We start from the raw sequence: 22444 nt of genomic DNA on the forward strand, positions 1-22444 counted from the left end.
ATATCTCGCTTTTCATAAATTCCTTCCCACCAGTGATATTCCGCCAACTAGGCAGCAGTATCAGGACTCAAATGTTAGGATGCGAGCAAGGACAAATGATCAGGAGCTCGGGTACTTGGGACACTGACAAATAGAAAGCATCCAAAATCTGACGTTTTACATTAAAAACCACATGCGGTGAATTGAACAGAAGGGTTGAACAAAGTGCCATTAATGGCTTTCTCAATGCAGGTCTTAAAACATCTGCAGAACAAATATTTATCAAGCTAGCACAAGTTTTGTTCCAAAGGTAAAGAATGGGTTTTAAATGGGAGGCGAAAAACACAAAAAGACGACAGTGCACAGCAGAGACTGAAAAATAGGAGGAGGTTCAACAACACAATGTAAAAAGATGGCGAGATTTGGAGACACGGTTGAAAATTTCAAATTTAATACAAACGTACAAACGAGGTGCAGAAGTCGGCCACTCGGCCCCTCAAGCCTGCTCCGCCATTCAATAAGATCATGGTTGATCTGATTATAACATCAGCTCCACATTCCTGCCTGCCCCCAATAACCTTCCATCCCCTTGTTAATCAAGAATAAATCTAGCTCTTGCTTAAAAATATTCAAAGACTCTGCTTCCACTGCCTTTTGAGGAAGAGAGTCCCAGAGACTCTCAACCCTCAGAGAAAACATTTCTCCTCATCTCGGTCTTAAATGGGCGATCCCTTATATTTAACAAGTGACCCCGAGTTCTAGATTCTCCGACAAGAGGAAACAGCGTCCCTGTCAAACCCCCTCAGGATCTTGAAGGCTTCAATCAAGTTATCTCTTACTCTTCGAAGCTCCAGTCAATACAAGCCTAGTCTGTCTGACCTTTTCCAATTAGACAACCCGCACATTCCAGTTATCAGTCTGCTAAACCTTCTCTGAACTGCCTCCCACGCATTTACATCGTCCCATAAATAAGGAAACCAAAACTGCAGACAAGTACACCAGCACGGTATCCCCAATGTCCTGTGCAACTGAAGCATAACCTGCCTACTTTTGTCTTCAATTCCACTCACAATAAACGATAACATTCAATTAGCTCTCCTAATTACTCACTGTACATCATATTAGCCTTTTGTGACTCATACACTCGGACACTCAAATCACTCGAATCTCAAGAGCGCTGCAATCTCTCATCATTTAGATAATAAGCTTCTTTTTTATTCTTCCTACCAAAAGGGACAATTCACATTTGCTCACATTATACAATAATTGCTACATCTTTGCCCACTCATTTAACCTATCTGTGTCCCCTTGTAGCCTCCTTATGTTATCCTCACAATTTACTTTCCAACTTACCTTGGTGTCATCAGCAAATTTGGCAACCATTCCTTTAACCCCCTCACCCAAGTTATTTATATAAATTATAAAATATTGAGGCCCCATCACTGACAAGACCGACCCATCTCTGCCAAATCTAGCGAGCCAATCTTCAATACATGTCAATACGCTTCTCCCTACACCATGACTTTTTAGTTTTCACAATAACTTTTGATATGGCACCTTATCCAATGCCTTCTGGAAATCTAAGTACAGTACAACTACTATATCCACAGCACCTGTGACTCCTTCAAAGAACTCCAGTAAATTGCTTAAACATGATTTCCCTTTCACAAAACCATGTTGACTCTACCTGATTACCAGAATATTTCCAAGCTTCTAACATATTCCCTCTGACAGATTGTAAGTTAAGTGGCCTATAGTGTCTCCGTCCCTTTTTGAATAAAGGAGTTACATTCGTTATTTTGGTCCTACAGAAAGTGCGCATGGGGAATTGATATTGGAAAGTAGGGCTATGGCGAAATTAATAAAACAGGTATTTTGCGTCAGTTTTCATGAAAGAAGATACAAGTAACACCCCCGCGATAGCTGGAAGTCAGGAAATGAAAGGAAATGAAATGAAAATGAAAATCGCTTATTGTCACAAATAAGCTTCAATGAAGTTACTGTGAAAAGCCCCTAGTCACCACATTCCGCCGCCTGTTCGGGGAGGCTGGTACGGGAATTTAACCGTGCTGCTGGCCTGCTTTAAAAGCCAGCGATTTAGCCCAGTGTGCTAAACCAGCCCCTAATGGAAGGGAGGATCTCAGTAAAATTACAATCACCAGGGAAGCAGCATTGGGCAAATTGTTGGGTCGACGGGCTGATAAATCTCCAGGTCTGGATGGGCTTCACCCTCAGGTCTTGAAAGAAATGGCTAGTGAGATAGTCAATGCTAATTTGACAAATTTCCATTGATTCGGGGAAAGTTCCATTAAACTGGGAGAGAGCAAATGTAACTCCTTTAAAAAAAAAGCATTTAATTGCGTAAAGAGATATCTTTCAGATTTGGTTTCTTCTTTTGATGCCTAGCTCCTCATATTGGCTATGTGGAACAAACTTCCTCATCCTGCCGACATCGTTGGTTACCACATGGAACACAACAACGGAATCCTCCCCCTTCCACTCCAGGTTCCTCTCCAGGTATGAGCACATGCTGCGAACCCTGGCACTGAGCAGGCAACACAGCGTCTGCACTCTCACTCTTTGCTCCACAGAACAGTGTCAATCCCCCTCACTACACTGTCTGCTGCTACCACGACATTCCTTTTTGCTCTCTCCAATTTGAGTGGTTTTGTGACCATGGTCGGTCAGCTCATACACCCTGCAGCCCCCACTCTTCTCCAAACAAGCTGACCACGTTGGACAATTGCAGAGGCCGCACTCCTGCTTTCTGGGTCCCCATACCTGCCTCAGCTGCAGTCACACCTTTTCTGTCCCCAACCAAGACAGAAGACCCTACCCGAAGGGCTGTGACCACCTCCTGGTGCAAAGCATCCAGGTAACTTTCTCCTCCCTGGTGTGTCGCAGTGTCCACAGCTCAGCCTCCAGCTCAATGACTCGGAGCAGAAACTCCTCAAGTCACAAAGTTATTGCAGGGCGTTTGCCGTAGATCACACTGGTATCCAGCAGCTCCCACATGCATGCAAGCCACGACTTATCCACTGTCCCTGCCGTCCTATGTGTTTTATTAGTAACTTAATAAATGTATTAAATTATTTATTTTCCGGGCAGCAAGGTGGCGTAGTAGTTAGCACTGCTTCCCTCACGGCGCCGAGGTCCCAGGTTCGATCCCGGCTCTGGGTCACTGTCTGTGTGGAGTTTGCACATTCTCCCCGTGCTTGCGTGGGTTTTGCCCCCACAACCTAAAGATGTGCAGGCTGGGTGGATTGGCCACGCTAAATTGCCCCTTAATTGGAAAAAATGAAATGGGTACTCTAAATTTATGAAATAAAATTTTTAAAAAAATTTTTTTAATTATTTATTTCTTTTGTGTATTTGATTAATAATCTGACCACAAATTCCTGTAATATTCTAAATCTTGGGGATCGAATAGACCTTAACCACTTACTGGACACTCAGCAAATACTCAGCAAGTAGTGAGCTTCTTCCCTGTAGAGACTTGAACCACTTTCTCCCAAGGAGCATCTCTCACCCGTCATCACTGAATACTCCGAACTCTCAGCACTCTACTGAGGTTGCACTCAAGTACCAAAGCATTGAGGGACAGAGCCAGTGCACATCAGTAAAGAGAGAGGTGATGAGCCTGCAGAACCTCAATCGCAGAAGGCAAGGGCAGAGAGTTTTACAATGTGGAATTCGTAAGAAGTAGAGAAATAGCTAACAGAAAGACACTGAATATATCAAGAAACATGGATAATTTCTGTAATATTCTAAACCTTGGGATAGAATGGACCTTTACCACTTCGGCTCAGAGCCATTGAGCTGGAGCATGAATTCCAAGTTTCAGTGGCAAAGATGGTAGCTTTCCGAAGAATAATCCTCCTGTCACACACATTTCCAAACCTCTTCTGAAAATTTATATTCATTATGTATCAATTCGTCACTCAGCAGAAGATATTGTTTCCAACTTCTGGTCTGCTTGTCCAATCCCCTTCTCTCTGTTATTTTCTCTGACAAAATTAATAGTCACGGGAAAAAATTAACCATCACTTGGGCAAATGCAGGTTATTTAAGGAGAGCCAGCTTGCACTCAAGGTCAAATTATTATGGAACTAATTTATTTGAGTTTCTTGATGAGGGAAGAGAGCGAGTGTTGATGAGATAGCATCCATGTACTTCCAAAGGGTGCTTGACAAAGTGCTACAGAGCAGACTTGTGGACCATGTTGGACCTCACGGAATAAAAGGATCAGTCTCAGGATGGATACAGTCCTGGTCAATGAATAGCAATGACAGGAGGCAGCTTTGTAGTGGAGACCCCCAGGGGCTGTGTATCAAGAGGAAACGCTAATGAGAATATGGAGAATCATTGCCAACAGCTGCCATTGAGCGACAAAAAAAAAGAAAATCAATAATAATTGATCCAGCAGAGGGCAGTAGAGCGTAGCTGCTGCAGGGAAAATTAGCATCAGTGCCTTGCGGTCACTGCATCCAGAAAGTGTACCTGAGCAAGACAGTCTACATGTTCAAGTCAAAGGCACCATCCAGCAGAGGGCAGTAGAGCGGAACTGCTGAGTGGCTGTTGCGGGGAAAATTTGCATCCGTGCCTTGCGGTCACCACTTGAAGGTGGTTTGTGGAGGAGCTATTGTCAAGTGACAGTTAAACCCGAACACTTCTTCAGTGTTTCCCACCCTACCTCCTCTAACCAAAAAAAAAAAACGGCAATCACTGTAAAGGATCCCAGCTGACGAAAGATCAAGAGGGGAGGTAGAAGTAGAAAGAAGTTGAACCGTGACATGACAGCCTGCAGTGAAGAGCGCGAGGAGAGGCGGCGCGGACAGAGTGAAAGAGCGCGAGGAGAGCGGCGGGGACACAGAATAAAAGAGCGCAAGGAGAGCGGCGGAGACACAGCTGCCGGAGAAGCAGCCTTCAGATTTTCGGCGGGAGCAGTGGCCAGGGGTCTGTCGGGAAGATAAGTTTTCCTCTTTAAAAACTTACCTTGAAGAGTGACATCACAGCAAAGCAGTGACCTGATTGGGCTGGTAAGGAAAGTGCTCCAATTAGCTGTAGCTGGAAGAAATTTAACTCTTCGTGGGTTGGTAAGTATTGTGATTGGTAAGTAAAATCCTTTATTCCTTTCACTTATTCATTATTTGATATTATATTTGTAATCAGTTAAGGTAAAGTGTAAAAATGGCAGGAGATCCAGACCCGTGTTATGCTCCTCTTGCTCAATGTGGGAGTTCAGGGACGCGGCCGATGCCCCCGACTCCTTCATGTGCGGGAAGTGTGTCCAGCTGCAGCTCCTGTTAGACCGCATGACGGCTCTGGAGCTGCGGATGGACTCACTTTGGAGCATCCGCGATGCTGAGGAGGTTGTGGATAGCACGTTCAGATGAGTTGGTCACACTGCAGATTAGGATGGTGAGGGAGACAGGAATGGGTGACCAAAAGGCAGAGAAAGAGCAGGAAGGCAGTGCAGGTGTCCCCTGCGGTCATCTCCCTCCAAAACAGATATACCCGTTTTGGATACTGTTGGGGAGATGACTCACCAGGGGAAGGCAGTAGTAGCCAGCTCATGGCACCGTGGCTGGCTCTGCTGCACAGAAGGGCGGGAAAAAAGACTGGCAGGGCTATAGTCATAGGGGATTCAATCGTAAAGGGAGTAGACAGGCCTTTCTGTGGTCGAAAACGAGACTCCCGAATGGTATGGTGCCTCCCGGGTGCATGGGTCAGGGATGTCTCCGATCGGCTGCAGGACATAAGAACATAAGAACAAGGAGCAGGAGTAGGCCATCTGGCCCCTCGAGCCTGCTCCACCATTCAATGAGATCATGGCTGATTCTTTTGTGACTCAGCTCCACTTTCCGGCCCGAACACCATAACCCTTAATCCCTTTATTCTTCATAAGAAGTTTTACAACACCAGGTTAAAGTCCAACAGGTTTGTTTCGATGTCACTAGCTTTCGGAGCGTCTGCTCCTTCCTCAGGTGAATGAAGAGGTATGTTCCAGAAACATATATAAAGATAAATTCAAAGATGCCAGACAATGCTTGGAATGCGAGCATTAGCAGGTGATTAAATCTTTACAGATCCAGAGATGGGGTAATCCCAGGTTAAGAGGTGTGAATTGTGTCAAGCCAGGACAGTTGGTAGGATTTTGCAGGCCAGATGGTGGGGGGATGAATGTAATGCGACATGAATCCCAGGTCCCGGTTGAGGCCGCACTCATGTGTGTGGAACTTGGCTATAAGTTTCTGCTCGGCGATTCTGCGTTGTCGCGCGTCCTGAAGGCCGCCTTGGAGAACGCTTACCCCGGAGATCAGAGGCTGAATGCTCCCTAAATTCAGCTTGTAGGACCTCGTCCCGTTTTTTACCTATATCGTTGGTGCCTATGTGCACCACGACAGCTGGCTGTTCACCGCCCCCCCCCCCCCCCCCCCCCCCACCCCGCAGAATGTCGTGCAGCCGCTCCGAGACATCCTTGACCCTTGCACCAGGGAGGCGACATACCATCCTGGAGTCTCGATTGCATCTGCAGAACAGCCTGTCTATTCCCCTTACAGCTGCGCAGCAGAGCCTGCCACGGTGCCATGAACCTGGCTGCTGCTGCCTTCCCCTGGTGAGCCATCTCCCTCAACAGTATCCAAAGTGGTATAATCTGTTTTACAGGGAGATGACCGCAGAGGACACCTGCACTGCCTTCCTACTCTTGCTGTGTCTTCTGGTCACCCCATTTTCTATCTCCCTCAGTACCTTTCACCTGCGGTGTGACCAACTCGCTAAACATGCTATCCACGACGTCCTCAGCATCGCGGATGCTCCAAAGTGAATCCATCCGCAGCTCCAGAGCCGTCAAGCGGTCTAACAGGAGCTGCACTGGACACACTTCTTGCACGTGAAGGAGCCAGGGACAGTGTGACGTGTCCCTGAGCTCCCACATCACACACGAGGAGCATGACACGGGTCTGAGATCTCCTGCCATGTCTTAACCTTTGGTTAACTTCAACAACTACAATTTCAACAAAAAAAACAACAAAGAAAAAAAATATATTATATACCAATGAAAAGAAAAATAAAACAGAAACACGGACTTACCAGTAACTTACCAGGGATAAAAAGCACCTCCTCCCCACCCAGCTTTGAATTCCCACCTAGATTTCAATTCCCAAACTTACTCTTAGCTGTGTCTCACTCCTTGGCTCTGTCTTCTCTGGTTCACTGGGAGAACTCACTGGAGTGAGTTTACAAGTTGCTCTTTTTAAACTGTCCTGAATTGACTCCCCTCCCCCACCTGCTTTTAGATCAAGGTAGTGGCAGCACGGTAGCACAAGTGATTAGCAACTGTGGCTTCACAGCGCCAGGGTCCCAGGTTCGATTCCCCGCTGGGGTCACTGTCTGTGCGGAGTTTGCACGTTCTCCCCCGTGTCCGCGTGGGTTTCCTCCGGGTGCTCCGGTTTCCTCCCACAGTCCAAAGACGTGCAGGTTAGGTGGGATTGGCCATGATAAATTACCCGTAGTGTCCATAAGGGGTTGGGAGGGGTTATTGGGTTGCGGGATAAGGTGGAAGTGAGGGATTAATGTGGGTCGGTGCAGACTCGATGGGTCGAATGGCCTCCTTCTGCACTGTATGTTCTATGTAATTCTATGTAAGGTAGATGTAAGTGACTGCCACTTAACTGCCATCCAGTTATGAGAGTGGGTGGGGCAGCCCTCGTTAACCCACACTGCACAATACTAGCTTAATTTAAATTAATTTAAACTCCTGAAAATTTAAAGGAGCTGCCTTACTGATTCAATTCAATTCCCACCTAGATTCTAATTCCAAACCTCACTCTTAGCTGTGTCCGCCACTCCTGGCTCTGTCTTCTCTGGCTCACTGGGAGAACTCACTGAGGGGGAGGGTGAACAGCAATTGGCGTGGTGCATATAGGCACCAATGATATAGGTCAAAACGGGATGAAGTCCTACAATTAGAATTTAGGGAGTTAGGATATAAGTCAAAAAATAGGACCTCAAAGGTAGTAATCTCAGGATTGCTACCAGTGCCACGAGAAAGTCAGAGTAGAAATTCAAGAATAGTCAGAATGAATTCGCGGCTTGAGAGATGGTGCAGGAGGGTGGAGTTCAGATTTTTGGGACATTGGAACCGGTTCTGCGGGCGGTGGGACCATTACAAATCGGATGGTCTGCACCTGGGCAGGACTGGAACCAATGTCCTAGGGGGTGCTTTTGCTAACATTGTTGAGGAGGTTTTAAACTAATGTGGCAGGGGGATGGGAACCATATTAGGAAGTTAGAGGTCAGTAAAGAGGCAGCAACTAAAGCCAGTAAGGTACTAGATAATTAACTCAATGTGACTGAGGGGAAGAGTGGACAGGGAAGAGATGATGAACGCAAAGGGACAGGTGGTCTGAGGTGCATTTGTTTCAATGCGAGAAGTGTAGCAGGTAAGGCAGATGAACTTCGGGCTTGGATTAGTACCTGGGAATATGATGTTATTGGTATTACTGAGACTTGGTTGAGGGAAGGGCAAGACAGGCAACTAAATATCCCAGGGTATAGATGCTTTAGGAGGGATAGAGAGGGAGTTAAAAGGGGTGGAGGAGTTGCATTACTGGTCAGAGATGATATCACAGCTGTGATTAAGGAGGGCACGATGGAGGATTCGAGCACTGAGGCAAGATGGGTAGAGCTAAGAAATAGGAAGGGTGCAGTAACATTATTGGGACTTTACTATAGGCCTCCCAAAAGCGAGCGTGAAGTAGAGGTACAAATATGTAGAGAGATTATAGAAAAATGTAGGAGCAATAGGGTGGTCGTGGTGGGAGATTTTATCTTCCCCGACATTGAATGGGACTCATGTAGTGTTGGAGGCGTAGATGGAGCAGAATTTGTAAGGAGCATCCAGGAGAGTTTTCTAGAGCAGTATGTAACTAGTCCAACTCGGGAAGGGGCCATACTGGACCTGGTATTGAGGAATGATCCTGGCCAGGTGGTTGAAGTTTCAGTTGGTGATTACTTTGGGAATAGCGATCCCAATTCCGTAGGTTTTAGAATACTCATGGACAAAGACAAGAGTGGTCCTAAAGGAAGAGTGCTAAATTGGGGAAAGGCCAAGTAGAACAAAATTCGGCAGGAGCTAGGGTATGTGGATTGGGAGCAGCTGTTTAAGGGTAAATCCACATTTGAAATGTGGGAGTCTTTTAAGGAAAGGTTGATTAGAGTGCAGGACAGACATATCCCTGTGAAAATGTGGGATAGAAATGGCAAGATTATGGAACCATGGATGACGGGTGGAATTGAGAGACTAGCTAAGATGAAAAAGGAAGCATACATAAAATCTAGGGGACTTAAAACTGATGAAGCTTTGGAGGAATATCAGGAAAGTAGGACAAATCTCAAACATGCAATAAAGAGGGCTAAAAGGGGTCATGAAATATCTTTGGCTAACAGGGTTAAGGAAAATCCCAAAGCCTTTTATTCATATATAAGGAGCAAGAGGGTAACTAGAGAAAGGATTGGCCCACTCAAAGTCAAAAGAGGGAATTTATGCGTGGAGTCAGAGGAAATGGGTGAGATTCTTAATGAGTACTTTGCATCGGTATTCACCAAGGAGAGGGACATGATGGATGTTGAGGCTAGGGATGGATGTTTAAATACTCAAGGTCAAGTCGGCATAAGGAAGGGGGAAGTTTTGGGTATTCTAAAAGGCAAGTCCCCAGGTCCAGATGGGATCTATCCCAGGTTACTGAGGGAAGCGAGGGACGAAATAGCTGGGGCCTTAACGTATATCTTTGCAGCATCCTTGAGCGCGGGTGAGGTCCCAGAGGACTGGAGAATTGTTAATGTTGTCCCTTTGTTTACTAAGGGTAGCAGGGATAATCCAGGGAATTATAGACCTGTGAGCTTGACGTCAGTGGTAGGCAAGCTGTTGGAGAAGATACTGAGGGATATGATCTATTCACATTTGGAAGAAAATAGACTTATCAGTGATAGGCAGCATGGTTTTGTGCAGGGAAGGTCATGTCTTACAAACCTAATAGAATTCTTTGAGGAAGTGACAAAGTTAATTGATGCGGGAAGGGCTGTAGATGTCATATACATGGACTTCAGTAAGGCAGGTTGATGGAAAAAGTGAAGTCGTATGGGGTTCAGGGTGTACTTGCTAGATGGATAAAGAACTGGCTGGGCAACAGGAGACAGAGAGTAGTGGTGGAAGGGAGTGTCTCAAAATGGAGAAAGGTGACTAGTGGTGTTCCACAGGGATCCGTGCTCGGACCACTGTTGTTTGTGATATACATAAATGATCTGGACGAAGGTATAGGTGGTCTGATTAGCAAGTTTGCAGATGATACTAAGATTGGTGGAGTTGCAGATAGCGTGGAGGACTGATTGAGAATACAGCAAAATATAGATAGATTGGAGAGTTGGGCAGAGAAATGGCAGATGGAGTTCAATCCAGGCAAATGCGAGGTGATGCATTTTGGAAGATCTAATTCAAGAGCGGACTATACGGTCAATGGAAGAGTCAACAAAGAACAACAAAGAACAAAGAAATGTACAGCACAGGAACAGGCCCTTCGGCCCTCCAAGCCCGTGCCGACCATGCTGCCCGACTAAACTACAATCTTCTACACTTCCTGGGTCCATATCCCTCTATTCCCATCCTATTCATGTATTTGTCAAGATGCCCCTTAAATGTCACTATCGTCCCTGCTTCCACCACCTCCTCCGGTAGCGAGTTCCAGGCACCCACTACCCTCTGCGTAAAAAACTTGCCTCGTACATCAACTCTAAACCTTGCCCCTCTCACCTTAAACCTATGCCCCCTAGTAATTGACCCCTCTACCCCGGGGAAAAGCCTCTGACTATCCACTCTGTCTATGCCCCTCATAATTTTGTAGACCTCTATCAGGTCGCCCTTCAACCTCCTTCGTTCCAGTGAGAACAAACTGAGTTTATTCAACCTCTCCTCATACTAATGCCCTCCATACCAGGCAACATTCTGGTAAATCTCTTCTGCACCCTCTCTAAAGCCTCCACATCCTTCTGGTAGTGTGGTGACCAGAATTGAACACTATACTCCAAGTGTGGCCTAACTAAGGTTCTATACAGCTGCAACATGACTTGCCAATTCTTATACTCAATGCCCCGGCCAATGAAGGCAAGCATGCCGTATGCCTTCTTGACTACCTTCTCCACCTGTGTTGCCCCTTTCAGTGACCTGTGGACCTGTACTCCTAGATCTCTTTGACTTTCAATACTCTTGAGGGTTCTACCATTCACTGTATATTCCCTACCGGCATTAGAGCTTCCAAAATGCATTACCTCACATTTGTCCGGATTAAACTCCATCTGCCATCTCTCCGCTCAAGTCTCCAAACAATCTAAATCCTGCTATATCCTCTGACAGTCCTCATCGCTATCCGCAATTCCACCAACTTTTGTGTCGTCTGCAAACTTACTAATCAGCCCAGATACATTTTCCTCCAAATCATTTACATATACTACGAACAGTAAAGGTCCCAGCACTGATCCCTGCGGAACACCATTAGTCACAGCCCTCCAATCAGAAAAGCACTCTTCCATTGCTACTCTCTGCCTTCTATGACCTAGACAGTTCTGTATCCATCTTGCCAGCTCACCCCTGATCCCGTGTGACTTCACCTTTTGTACCAGTTTGACATGAGAGACCTTGTCAAAGGCCTTACTGAAGTCCACATAGGCAACATCCACTGCCCTGCCTGCATCAATCATCTTTATGACCGCTTTGAAAAACTCTATGAAGTTAGTGAGACATGACCTCCCCTTCACAAAACCGTATTTATCTTTCTTCCGCACAGGAACATGCCGGTCCTGAATTCCTTTCAACTGACATTTGAAAGCCTCCCACATGTCAGATGTTGATTTACCCTCAAACATCCGCCCCCAATCTCGGTTCTTCAGTTCCCGCCTAATATTGTTATAATTAGCCTTCCCCCAATTTAGCACATTCACCCTAGGACCACTCTTATCCTTGTCCACCAGCACTTTAAAGCTTACTGATTTGTGGACACTGTTCCCGAAATGCTCCCCTACTGAAACTTCTACCACCTGGTCGGGCTCATTCCCCAATACCAGGTCCAGTACAGCCCCTTCCCTAGTTGGACTGTCTACATATTGTTTTAAGAAGCCCTTCTGGATGCTCCGTACAAACTCTGCCCTGTACAAGCCCCTAGCACTAAGTGAGTCCCAGTCAATATTGGGGAAGTTGAAGTCTCCCATCACAGCAATCCTGTTGTTTTTACTCCTTCCCAAAATCTGTCGTCCTATCTGCTCCTCTATCTCCCGCTGGCTGTTGGGAGGCCTGTAGTAAACCCCCAACATTGTGACTGCACCCTTATTCCTGATCTCTACCCATATAGCCTCGCTGCCCTCTGAGGTGTCCTCCCATAGTATAGCTGTGATATTCCCCCTAACCAGGAGCGCAACTCCGCCACCCCTTTTACATCCCCCTCTATCCCACCTGAAACATCTAAATCCTGGAATGTTTAGCTGCCAATCCTGTCCTTCCCTCAACCAGGTCTCTGTAATAGCAACAACATCATAGTTCCAAGTACTAATCCAAGCTCTAAGTTCATCTGCCTCACCAGTTATACTTCTTGCATTATAACATATGCACTTCAGGCCACCAGACGCGCTGTTTTCAGCAACATCTCCCTGTCTGCTCTTCCTCAGAGCCATACTGGCCCTGTTCCCTAGTTCTCCCTCAATGCTTTCACCTTCTGACCTATTGCTCCAGTATCCTGCCATACTAGTTTAAACCCACCCGTGTGACACTAGCAAACCTCGCGGCCAGGATATTTATGCCCCTCCAGTTTAGATGCAACCCGTCCTTCTTATACAGGTCACACCTGCCCCGGAAGAGCTCCCAGTGGTCCAGATAACGGAAACCCTCCCTCCTACACAAGCTGTTTAGCCACGTGTTTAGCTGCTCTATCTTCCTATTTCTAGCCTCACTGGCACGTGGCACAGGGAGTACTCCCGAGATTACAACCCTAGAGGTCTTGTATTTTAACTTTCTGCCTAGAACCCTGAATTCCTGCTGCAGGACCTCATGCCCCTCCCTGGCTATGTCGCTAGTACCAATATGTACAACGACCTCTGCCTGTTTGCCCTCCCACTTCAGGATGCCCGCTACCCTTTCGGAGACATCCTGGACCCTGGCACCAGGGAGGCAACATACCATCCTGGAGTCTCTTTCACGTCCACAGAAGCGCCTATCTGTGCCCCTGACTATAGAGTCCCCTATTACTATTGCTCTTCTGCGCTTTGACCCTCCCTGCTGAACATCAGAGCCAGCCGTGGTGCCACTGCTCTGGCTGCTGCTGTTTTCCTCTGATAGGCTATTCCCCCCGACAGTATCCAAAGGGGTATACCTGTTCGAGAGGGGGGCAACCACAGGGGATTCCTGCACTGACTGCCTGCCCTTTCTGGTGGTCACCCATCTCTCTGCCTGCACCTTGGGTGTGACCACGTCTCTATAACTCCTATGTATGATGCTTTCCACCACCTGCATGCTCCTAAGTGCATCCAATTGCTGCTCCAACCGAACCACGTGGTCTGTGAGGAGCTGCCATTGGTTACACTTGCTGCAGATGTAGTCGACCGGGACACTGGAAGCGTCACAGATCTGCCACATCTCAGTTGGAGCACTGCACCCTGCTGAGTGACAGTTAAGCACTAATTAATTAATTTAAAGTAATCAACTTGAATTATTGTTAGATTGAGTTACAATTAACGATACGGCCCTGACGCTAGATGATTTTTACACTTGCAGGAAATGGGGTTTGAGAATGTAGAGTGAAGTGGCTGTGGGAGTCGGTGGGTTTCCAGTAGATACTGGTCGATAACTTACCCCTGGAAAGTAATGCAGAAGAATCAAGCAAGCGTAGGAGTAAGAGATGGACCATGTGGAAACGAGAAAAGGATGAAAATTGGAAACAGGTTGATGACATTTTCCAACTCACAGAGCAGGAAACACTGACAGTCACCAATGTACCAGAATAAGTAGTGAGATAGGAACAAAGAATGTTCTGCATAGCCCACAAACTGATAGGCACAGCTGGAAACATACAGGTTCCAATAGCAACACTGAATTACCTTTATTACTGTCACAAGTAAGCTTACATTAACACTGCAATGAAGTTACTGTGAAAAGCCCCTAGTCTCCACAGTCCAGCGCCTGTTCGGGTACACTGAGGGAGAATTCAGAATGTCCAATTCACCGAACGGCATATCTTTCGGGACTTGGGGGAGGAAACCCGGGGCACCCGGAGGAAACCCACGCAGACACAGGGAGAACGTGCAGACTCCGCACAGACAGTGATCCAAGCCGGGAATCGAACCTGGGACCCTGGAGCTGTGAAGCAACAGAGCTAACCACTGTGCTACCGTGCTGCCCTAAAAGCTGTTGATATTCACTAACCAGTTAACATCCAAATACTGAAGTGTGAATGTGCCTCTAACCCTGCAGCGAATTCACTCAGATCACATTGGAGCCTTGGAAAAATATACTTACATTCATTGCCTTTAGATCTCCATTGATTTCCATGCCAGGGATTTTGTGATACCACGCTACAGCCAGGTTTCGTTTAATCGTCAGCAGCATGTTGACTGGTTGTAAAATCTGAAAATCAGGCTGTGCCGAGTCTTTCTGCAGGATGGTTCTGAAACGGGAAGAAAACGCAGAATCCAAGAAATGAGAACAGAATGGTTCAGAAAACCTGTCCCCCCAACCGGGAAAGAGACGGCAAAACAATTGTGGAAAACCAACAAAAGCACGCGGGCCACGTATACTCATGATGGTGACACTTTATATTTAAGTTGGAGGTCAGGCCTCAAGCAAATACAACGCAGCGTCTCCCCTTACTGCTGCTGAAAAGAAATACGTGGTGCTGAAGCTTCACGTCTTGCACCCTTCAGGGACAAACACAAGAATTCCAAATTTCAAACCATCAGAACAACTCGTATGACAGGAGAAAAGAGTGCTGATTGGTTGACAGGTCGACTCTGATTGGCTGAGTCGTTGCCATGGAGCAGGCAACAGGGAAATATCGGCTTCCCCAGGCTCCTGGTAATTTTTTTGAAAAGGCACAAGGCTTGAAAGTATGCCTCCCTTATTACTTCACCAATCCATCAGCGGCGATCACTGCAATGTGCCAGAGGACCTATAGCTTGGAGAAGTGGACTTCAAACTCACCCAGAGTGTTGCTCAGAACATTTCGATCCTTTAAAATGTTGGGAGCTATCTGAACCTGCCAGACGCAGCGTGTCATCAATGATTTTTTTTTTTTAAATCTGAGGCTTGAAGCATCACTTTGTTCACCAAATACTGCATAAATGCAGCATGGTAGCACAGCGGTTAGCACAGTTGCTTCACAGCTCCAGGGTCCCAGGCTTGGGTCACAGTCTGCACGTTCTCCCCGTGTCTGCGTGGGTTTCCTCCGGGTGCTCCGGTTTCCTCCCACAGTCCAAAGGTGTGCAGGTTAGGTGGATTGGCTGTACTCAATTGCCCATAGTGTTCAAAAAGGTTAGATGAGGTTACTGAGTTGTGGGGATAGGGGGGAGGTGTGGGCTTAAGTGGGTCGGTCTTTCCGGTGCGGACTCGATGGGCCAAATGGCCTCCTTCTGCACTGTAAATTCTATGTCTATGTCTAAACGTGAGCTCAGATTAACGTCTGGAGAATGTTGCCCAAATTTGGTAGATCATCTAATCAACATATTATTTGCCCATGGTATCAGCATTAGCTTAATGCCCTTCATGTTCATTGTGATCTAGAGTTGACTCGCACAATGTGGCTCGTGTCCGCAAGTCGCTTACCAACCGTGATCATCTCTTCCCCCCGCTGCTAATCATGTCTTTGCTTTTGCGACAATCTTATTGCACATCCTCACAATGGAAGTGAACACCGTTCCCATTGAACTGGTATCCCGTGATTTAAACAATTTTTAGAAAGGGAAAGTTAACATTTTGCCCCAAATTGTATTTGCACAGAGCACCAAACAGACAAATTGTCCTCAGACATTACTACCAAATACACTGATAGAGAATTAGTAAGAAAGAACATGGGCGAATCTGTAAAATATCAGGATAAGAGACGAGGGGAGGGGAGGTCGTGTCTCACTAATTTGATAAGAGTTTTTCGAGGAGGTCACAAAGATGATTGATGCAGGTAGGGCAGTAGATGTTGTCTATATGGACTTCAGTAAGGCCTTTGACAAGGTCCCTCATGGTAGACTAGTACAAAAGGGGAAGTCACACAGGATCAGAGGTGAGCTGGTAAGGTGGATACAGAACAATAGGGACAATGGAAAGCACCTCTCCCCTATTCCCCAACAACTAATTGAGTCAAGTAGGAATAAGATTAAATTCCCATGTGGGCTAGAATACAACCACGGGATCAATTATTCCGAGTGCATCTTACCGGGACAGCTTCAGCTGTGTTAGTTGAACCTCCATGATATCCACCACAGGTGGCAGTGTGCACCCTTCAGCAGAGATCAGAGTGAAGCTATTCTGAACGGTAATCAAACCCAAATCTGCCACCACAGCGTTCATGGACATGGAGGACTGGGGGATGATGATGACTGGAGCTTTCAAATTGATGTCCATCGCCAGTCGGAAACTCTTTTGAGCAAAATCTTTCACGCTGGAGGCAGCTTTTTCTGCAGCCTGCGCTGTGGCTATGCTTAACGCTTCCTTGGCCGCTTGGAAGTTGTCGAAGAAGTTCTGTTGGACATTTCAAAAAATAAAGAGAGCATCAGTCTGTTTTATATAAAAGCCACAAAAAAAATTCTCCCTGTAGTTAAACAGATAGAAATGTAAGCAAGTGGCCGGGAACACAATACTCTGCTTCAATCAGTATTTTCACAATAGTTCATTCAAATCAAACATTTACCATCCCACAGTCCAGCACTGACTGCTGTCGCAATCATAGAAACACAGAATTTACAGTGCAGAAGGAGGCCATTCGGCCCATCGAGTCTGCACCGGCCCTTACAAAGAGCACCCCACTCAAGGCCACGTCTCTACCTTATCCCTGTAACCCTGTCACACCCACTTAATCTTTTTGGGACACGAAGGGCAATTTAGCATGGCCAATCCACCTAACCTGCACATCTTTGGACTGTGGGAGGAAACCGGAGGACCCGGAGGAAACCCACGCACACACGGGGAGGATGTGCAGACTCCGCACAGACAGTGACCCAGCGGGGAATCGAACCTGGGACCCTGGAGCTGTGAAGCAACAGTGCTATCCACTGTGCTACCATGCTGCCCATTAAAAGGTTACAGCACATTGGGCCCATTTTGCCCATGCCAGGGAGAAGACACCCAGGTGCCCTTCCTAATCCCACCTTCCCGCACCTGTCCATTGTCCTGTAGCTTAGAGCACTTAAAGTGCAGATCCAGGTGCTTCTTACAAGAGTTTAGGGTCTCTGCCTCCACCACCAACTCGGGCAGTGAATTCCAGACTCCCACTGCCCTCTGTGTAACACGTTCTTTCTCACGTCCCCTCTACACCTTCTGCCACTTATCTTCAATCTATGTCCCCTGGTCCTAGAATTCTCCACCAAGGGTAACTATTTTACCCAGTCCCTTCCCCTCATACTTTTGTTCACCTCAATAAAGTCACCCCTCAGCCTTCTTTGTTCCAAGGAAAATAACCCCAACCTAGAACATAGAACATTACAGCGCATACAAAATGATCAGGGGGTTAGATAGGGTGGACAGTGAGAGCCTTCTCCCGCGGATGGAAATGGCTAGCACGAAGGGACATAGCCTTAAACTGAGGGGGTAATAGATATAGGACAGAGGTCAGAGGTAGGTTCTTTACGCAAAGAGTAGTGAGGCCGTGGAATGCCCTACCTGCTACAGTAGTGAACTCGCCAACATTGAGGGCATTTAAAAGTTTATTGGATAAACATATGGATGATAATGGCATAGTGTAGGTTAGATGGCTTTTGTTTCGGTGCAACATCGTGGGCCGAAGGGCCTGTACTGCGCTGTATTGTTCTATGTTCTATGTTCTATGTACAGGAAGCACTATTAAAGTTGCAGTTTTATTTCTGAAAAGTGCAGCTTTAAATGAAAGAACTTTAAGTGAATCAGATGAAAACCAATGTAAACGCTGGAGTTAGGTTCTGTAGGACCTCCATTATCCGAAATAGAAGACTTCCCCTGCAAGTTGAAATGCTTTACGTTGTAAATTCCTATACTGGTAAACAAAATAATTTTTTTAACAAAAAAATTTAAATATAAATGTGCTAACTTCCTCAGTTCATGCTTGGTGCCTCTCCTGCTAGCTGTAACTCCCACTTGCCACATATTCCACTTCCTAAACCTCGGGGTCAACCTCGGAGTCACGTCAGACTTCTTTGGGAGAAAGACTTCTTGCTGTGAGTGAGAACTCTGGAGATGAGCAACGAGAGGTATGGTGATATGCTTTATATTGAAAGCGGTAAGCTGTGAACCAGAGGGCCCGCAGCAGGAGGAAACATGCTTGTCAGGGAGCAAAAGAGGCCATAAACCGGAGGGTCAGCAATGAGAGGGAGGGTCAAGGAGCAGCAGAGTCTGTGACCCTGAGGGTCAGCAATGAGAGGGAGGGTCAAGGAGCAGCAGAGACTGTGAATTGGGGGGGTCAAAGAGCAGCAAAAACTGAACTGAAGGGTCAAAGAGCAGCAGGGAGTGTGAACTGGAGGGTTAGCAATGAGAGGAGGGCGAGGTAGCGACACAAGTCGCTCTAAAATGGCGTCAATTGTGTCACATGATCCAACATCAGATACGGTATGAAATGACTTTAAAATAAACTCATGACACTTAAAACCAAGATTTAATGTAATTTGAGGGTTAGTTTGTGTAGAATTTCCAAGCAGTATACTTACCAACAATGACATGAAGAATGTGTGTAGGTACACCAACTGAATGCAACCCACTTGCAAAGTCACTTCCCCATCCACTTTTGACATATCAAGGTAGTCCGCACCCTCTGTCGCATTGCAACACAAAACCATCTTGAAGCTAAAGACTTCATCACCAATGATGGACACAACCTAAAAATATGAGAACAGTCTAAGCTCAATATTTCCATAATTGTGAATTCATTCTGCTCTGCTACATTTCATAAAGTTAGGTTTCAAAGATCAATCCGTTGAAGAACCAACAATGACTTGGATGAGGGAGTTGAAGGGTGGGTCAGTAAATTTGCAGACTATACGAAGATTGGTGGAGTTGTGGATAGTAAGGAGGGCTGTTGTCGGCTGCAAAGAGATATAGATAGGATGCAGAGCTGGGCTGAGAAGTGGCAGATGGAGTTTAACCCTGAAAAGTGTGAGGTTGTCCATTTTGGAAGGACAAATATGAATGCGGAATACAGGGTTAACGGTAGAGTTCTTGGCAATGTGGAGGAGCAGGGAGATCTTGGGGTCTATGTTCATACACCTTTGAAAGTTGCCACTCAAGTGGATACAGCTGTGAAGAAGGCCTTTGGTGTGCTAGCGTTCATTAACAGAGGGATTGAATTTAAGAGCCGAGAGGTGATGATGCAGCTGTACAAAACTTTGGTAAGGTCACATTTGGAGTACTGTGTACAGTTCTGGTCGCCTCATTTTAGGAAGGATGTGGAAGCTTTGGAAAAGGTGCAAAGGAGATTTACCAGGATGTTGCCTGGAATGGAGAGTAGGTCTTACGAGGAAAGGTTGAGGGTGCTAGGCCTTTTCTCATTAGAACGGAGAAGGATGAGGGGCGATTTGATAGAGGTTTATAAGATGATCAGGGGGATAGAGTAGACAGTCAGAGACTTTTTCCCCGGGTGCAACAAACCATTACAAGGGGACATGAATTTAGGGTGAATGGTGGAAGATATAGGGGGGATATCAGAGGTAGGTTCTTTACCCAGAGAGTAGTGGGGGCATGGAATGCACTGCCTGTGGAAGTAGTTGAGTCAGAAACATTAGGGACCTTCAAGCAGCTATTGGATAGGTACATGGATTACGGTAGAATGCGATAGTGTAGATTAATTTGTTCTTAAGGGCAGCACGGTAGCATTGTGGATATCCTATCCCACAACCCAGTAACCCTACCCAACACTAAGGGCAATTTTGGACACTAAGGGCAATTTAGCAATGGTCAATCCACCTAACCTGCACATCTTTGGACTGTGGGAGGAAACCGGAGCACCCGGAGGAAACCCACGCACACACGGGGAGAACGTGCAGACTCCGCACAGACAGTGACCCAAGTCGGGAATCGAACCTGGGACCCTGGAGCTGTGAAGCAATTGTGCTAACCACTATGCTACCGTGCTGCCCCTAATCTATGATAAAAGGATTACATACAAATCTGGGGTGTTAAACCTGAACAGAGGAAGCTACGTGGGTATGAGTGGTGAATTGGTGGCAGTAGATTGGAAAACTATATTAAAAGATGACAGTTCATATTCGATGGCCAACAATGATTAAATTCAGAATTTGCAACAAATATGCATTCTCTTGAAGGATAACAAACCCCATGGGAAAAGTGGTCCAAACATAACTGACAAGTTGAAGATAGAATTAAAGGAAGTGGTTTATGCAGTGGTTTATGGTTTAGGGCAGCACGGTAGCACAGTGGTTAGCACAATTGCTTCACAGTCCCAGGTTCGATTCCGGCTTGGGTCACTGTCTGTGCGGAGTCTGCACGTCCCCCCCCGTGTGTGCGTGGGTTTCCTCCGGGTGCTCCGGTTTCCTCCCACAGTCCAAAGATGTGCAGGTTAGGTGGATTGACCATTGCTAAATTGCCCTTAGTGTCCAAAATTGCCCTGAGTGTTGGGTGGGGTTGCTGGGTTATGGGGATAGGGTGGAGGTGTTGACCTTAGGTAGGGTGCTCTTTCCAAGAGCCGGTGCAGACTCGATGGGCCGAATGGCCTCCTTCTGCACTGTAAATTCTATGTAAAAAAAAAAATTCAATTGTGTTGCTAAAAAGGGCTCTCGAATTCCGGAAAAAAAGATCAAGGCATTTGATAAACTGAAAAAATGAGAGCAAAATGGCAAAAGGCATAAAAACTGATTGTAAAAGCGTCCAGAGAAGGGTCACTTTGGGATTGGAAATGTTAACTTTGTTCCTGCCTCCGCAGAGGCTGCCAAACCGGTTGAGTTTTCCCAGCACTTTCGTTTTTATTATAAAAGCTTCTTTAGGTCTGTGAAAAAGGGATTAACAAATGTAAACCTGGTACCATTAGGGACAGAAACGGGAAAAATTATAATGGGGAGGTAAAAAAAAAATAGAAGCACTAAAAGAAATACTCTATCTGTCTTCACAGTAAAAGACATAAGAAACTTTTCAGTCGAGTGGTCAACTAAGAATCCAGTTAAAGTGAGGAGATAAGGGATATCATTCCTGGTAAAGAAACAATTAATGGGGTTTAAAGTCGACAAATCCCCTGGATCCGAAGCATTGCGCTGGTCAAAGAGACAGAGCCTGAGTGAGTGAGACACAGACAGAGTGAGAATTTGGTAATTTGGTGCAGTGAGGTAATTCGGTGCAGAGTGGGAGAAGGTGCTTTTTCCCCGACTGTTTTGTTCTCTCTCTTTCTCCGGGCCTAATTTCGGGAGCCGTTCGGAGGAGGAGGAGCAGTCTCTGTGAGTGTAAAAACCTAACGGTAACTTCCTGTTTTCCAGGTTTTTTTTCCCAAAAGTGATGTCAGAGGGAAGCTGTGATCTGATTGGTTGATAGCAAATCTGCCCCAAATTTAAAAAAAACACAGCTAAACTCGTAAACTTAAATTAAACTAATTAATTAATTAGTGATGGCTGGTCAGGTGATGTGCTTGAGCTGCTTGATGTGGGAGCTGGCAGATCCCATTGCGAGCTGCAGCGACCACATCTGCAGTAAGTGTTGGCTGCTCGAAGAGCTCCGGCTCAGAGTTGATCAGCTGGAGTCTGAGCTTCAAACACTGAGGCACATCCGGGAGGGGGAGACTTACCTGGACACTGTCTCAGGAGGCAGTCACACCTGTCAGAGTAAGTAGTTTAAATCCTGCCAGTGGCCAGGGATAGCAGGGTGTGACTGCAAGTCAGGCAGGTACAGAGAACCAGCAGTCAGGAACTCAGGAGCCTCAGCCCTTGACCCTGTCCAACAGGTATGAGGCACTTGCTCCCTGTGTGGATGGCGAACAGGGCTGCAGGAAGGATGAGTCAGCTGACCAAGGCACCATGGTTCAGCAGGCCATTCAAGGGGAGGGAGTAAATAGGCAAGTTGTAGTTGTAGGGGATTCTATTATCAGGGGGATAGATAGTATCCTTTGTGAGCAGGATAAAGAGTCCCGCATGGTATGTTGCCTGCCCGCTGCTAGGGTGCGGGACATCTCTGACCGGCTTGAAAGGATACTGGAGAGGGAGGGGGAGGATCCAGTTGTTGTGGTCCATGTCGGTACCAACAACATAGGCA

General features: G+C 46.4%; 1 protein-coding gene across 1 annotated transcript in view; it reads right to left on the reverse strand.

Moving 5' to 3' along the window:
- vps13c (vacuolar protein sorting 13 homolog C) overlaps positions 1–22444 on the reverse strand; it is a 473104-nt gene that overhangs the window by 209253 nt on the left and 241407 nt on the right. The window contains 3 exon segments of the mRNA XM_072493103.1: positions 14540–14687; positions 16446–16750; positions 18904–19071. Coding sequence (XP_072349204.1) covers positions 14540–14687; positions 16446–16750; positions 18904–19071 — 621 coding nt within the window.

This window comes from Scyliorhinus torazame, chromosome 30 (genome assembly GCF_047496885.1).
Source record: "Scyliorhinus torazame isolate Kashiwa2021f chromosome 30, sScyTor2.1, whole genome shotgun sequence".
Classification (NCBI taxonomy): Eukaryota; Metazoa; Chordata; class Chondrichthyes; order Carcharhiniformes; family Scyliorhinidae; genus Scyliorhinus; species Scyliorhinus torazame.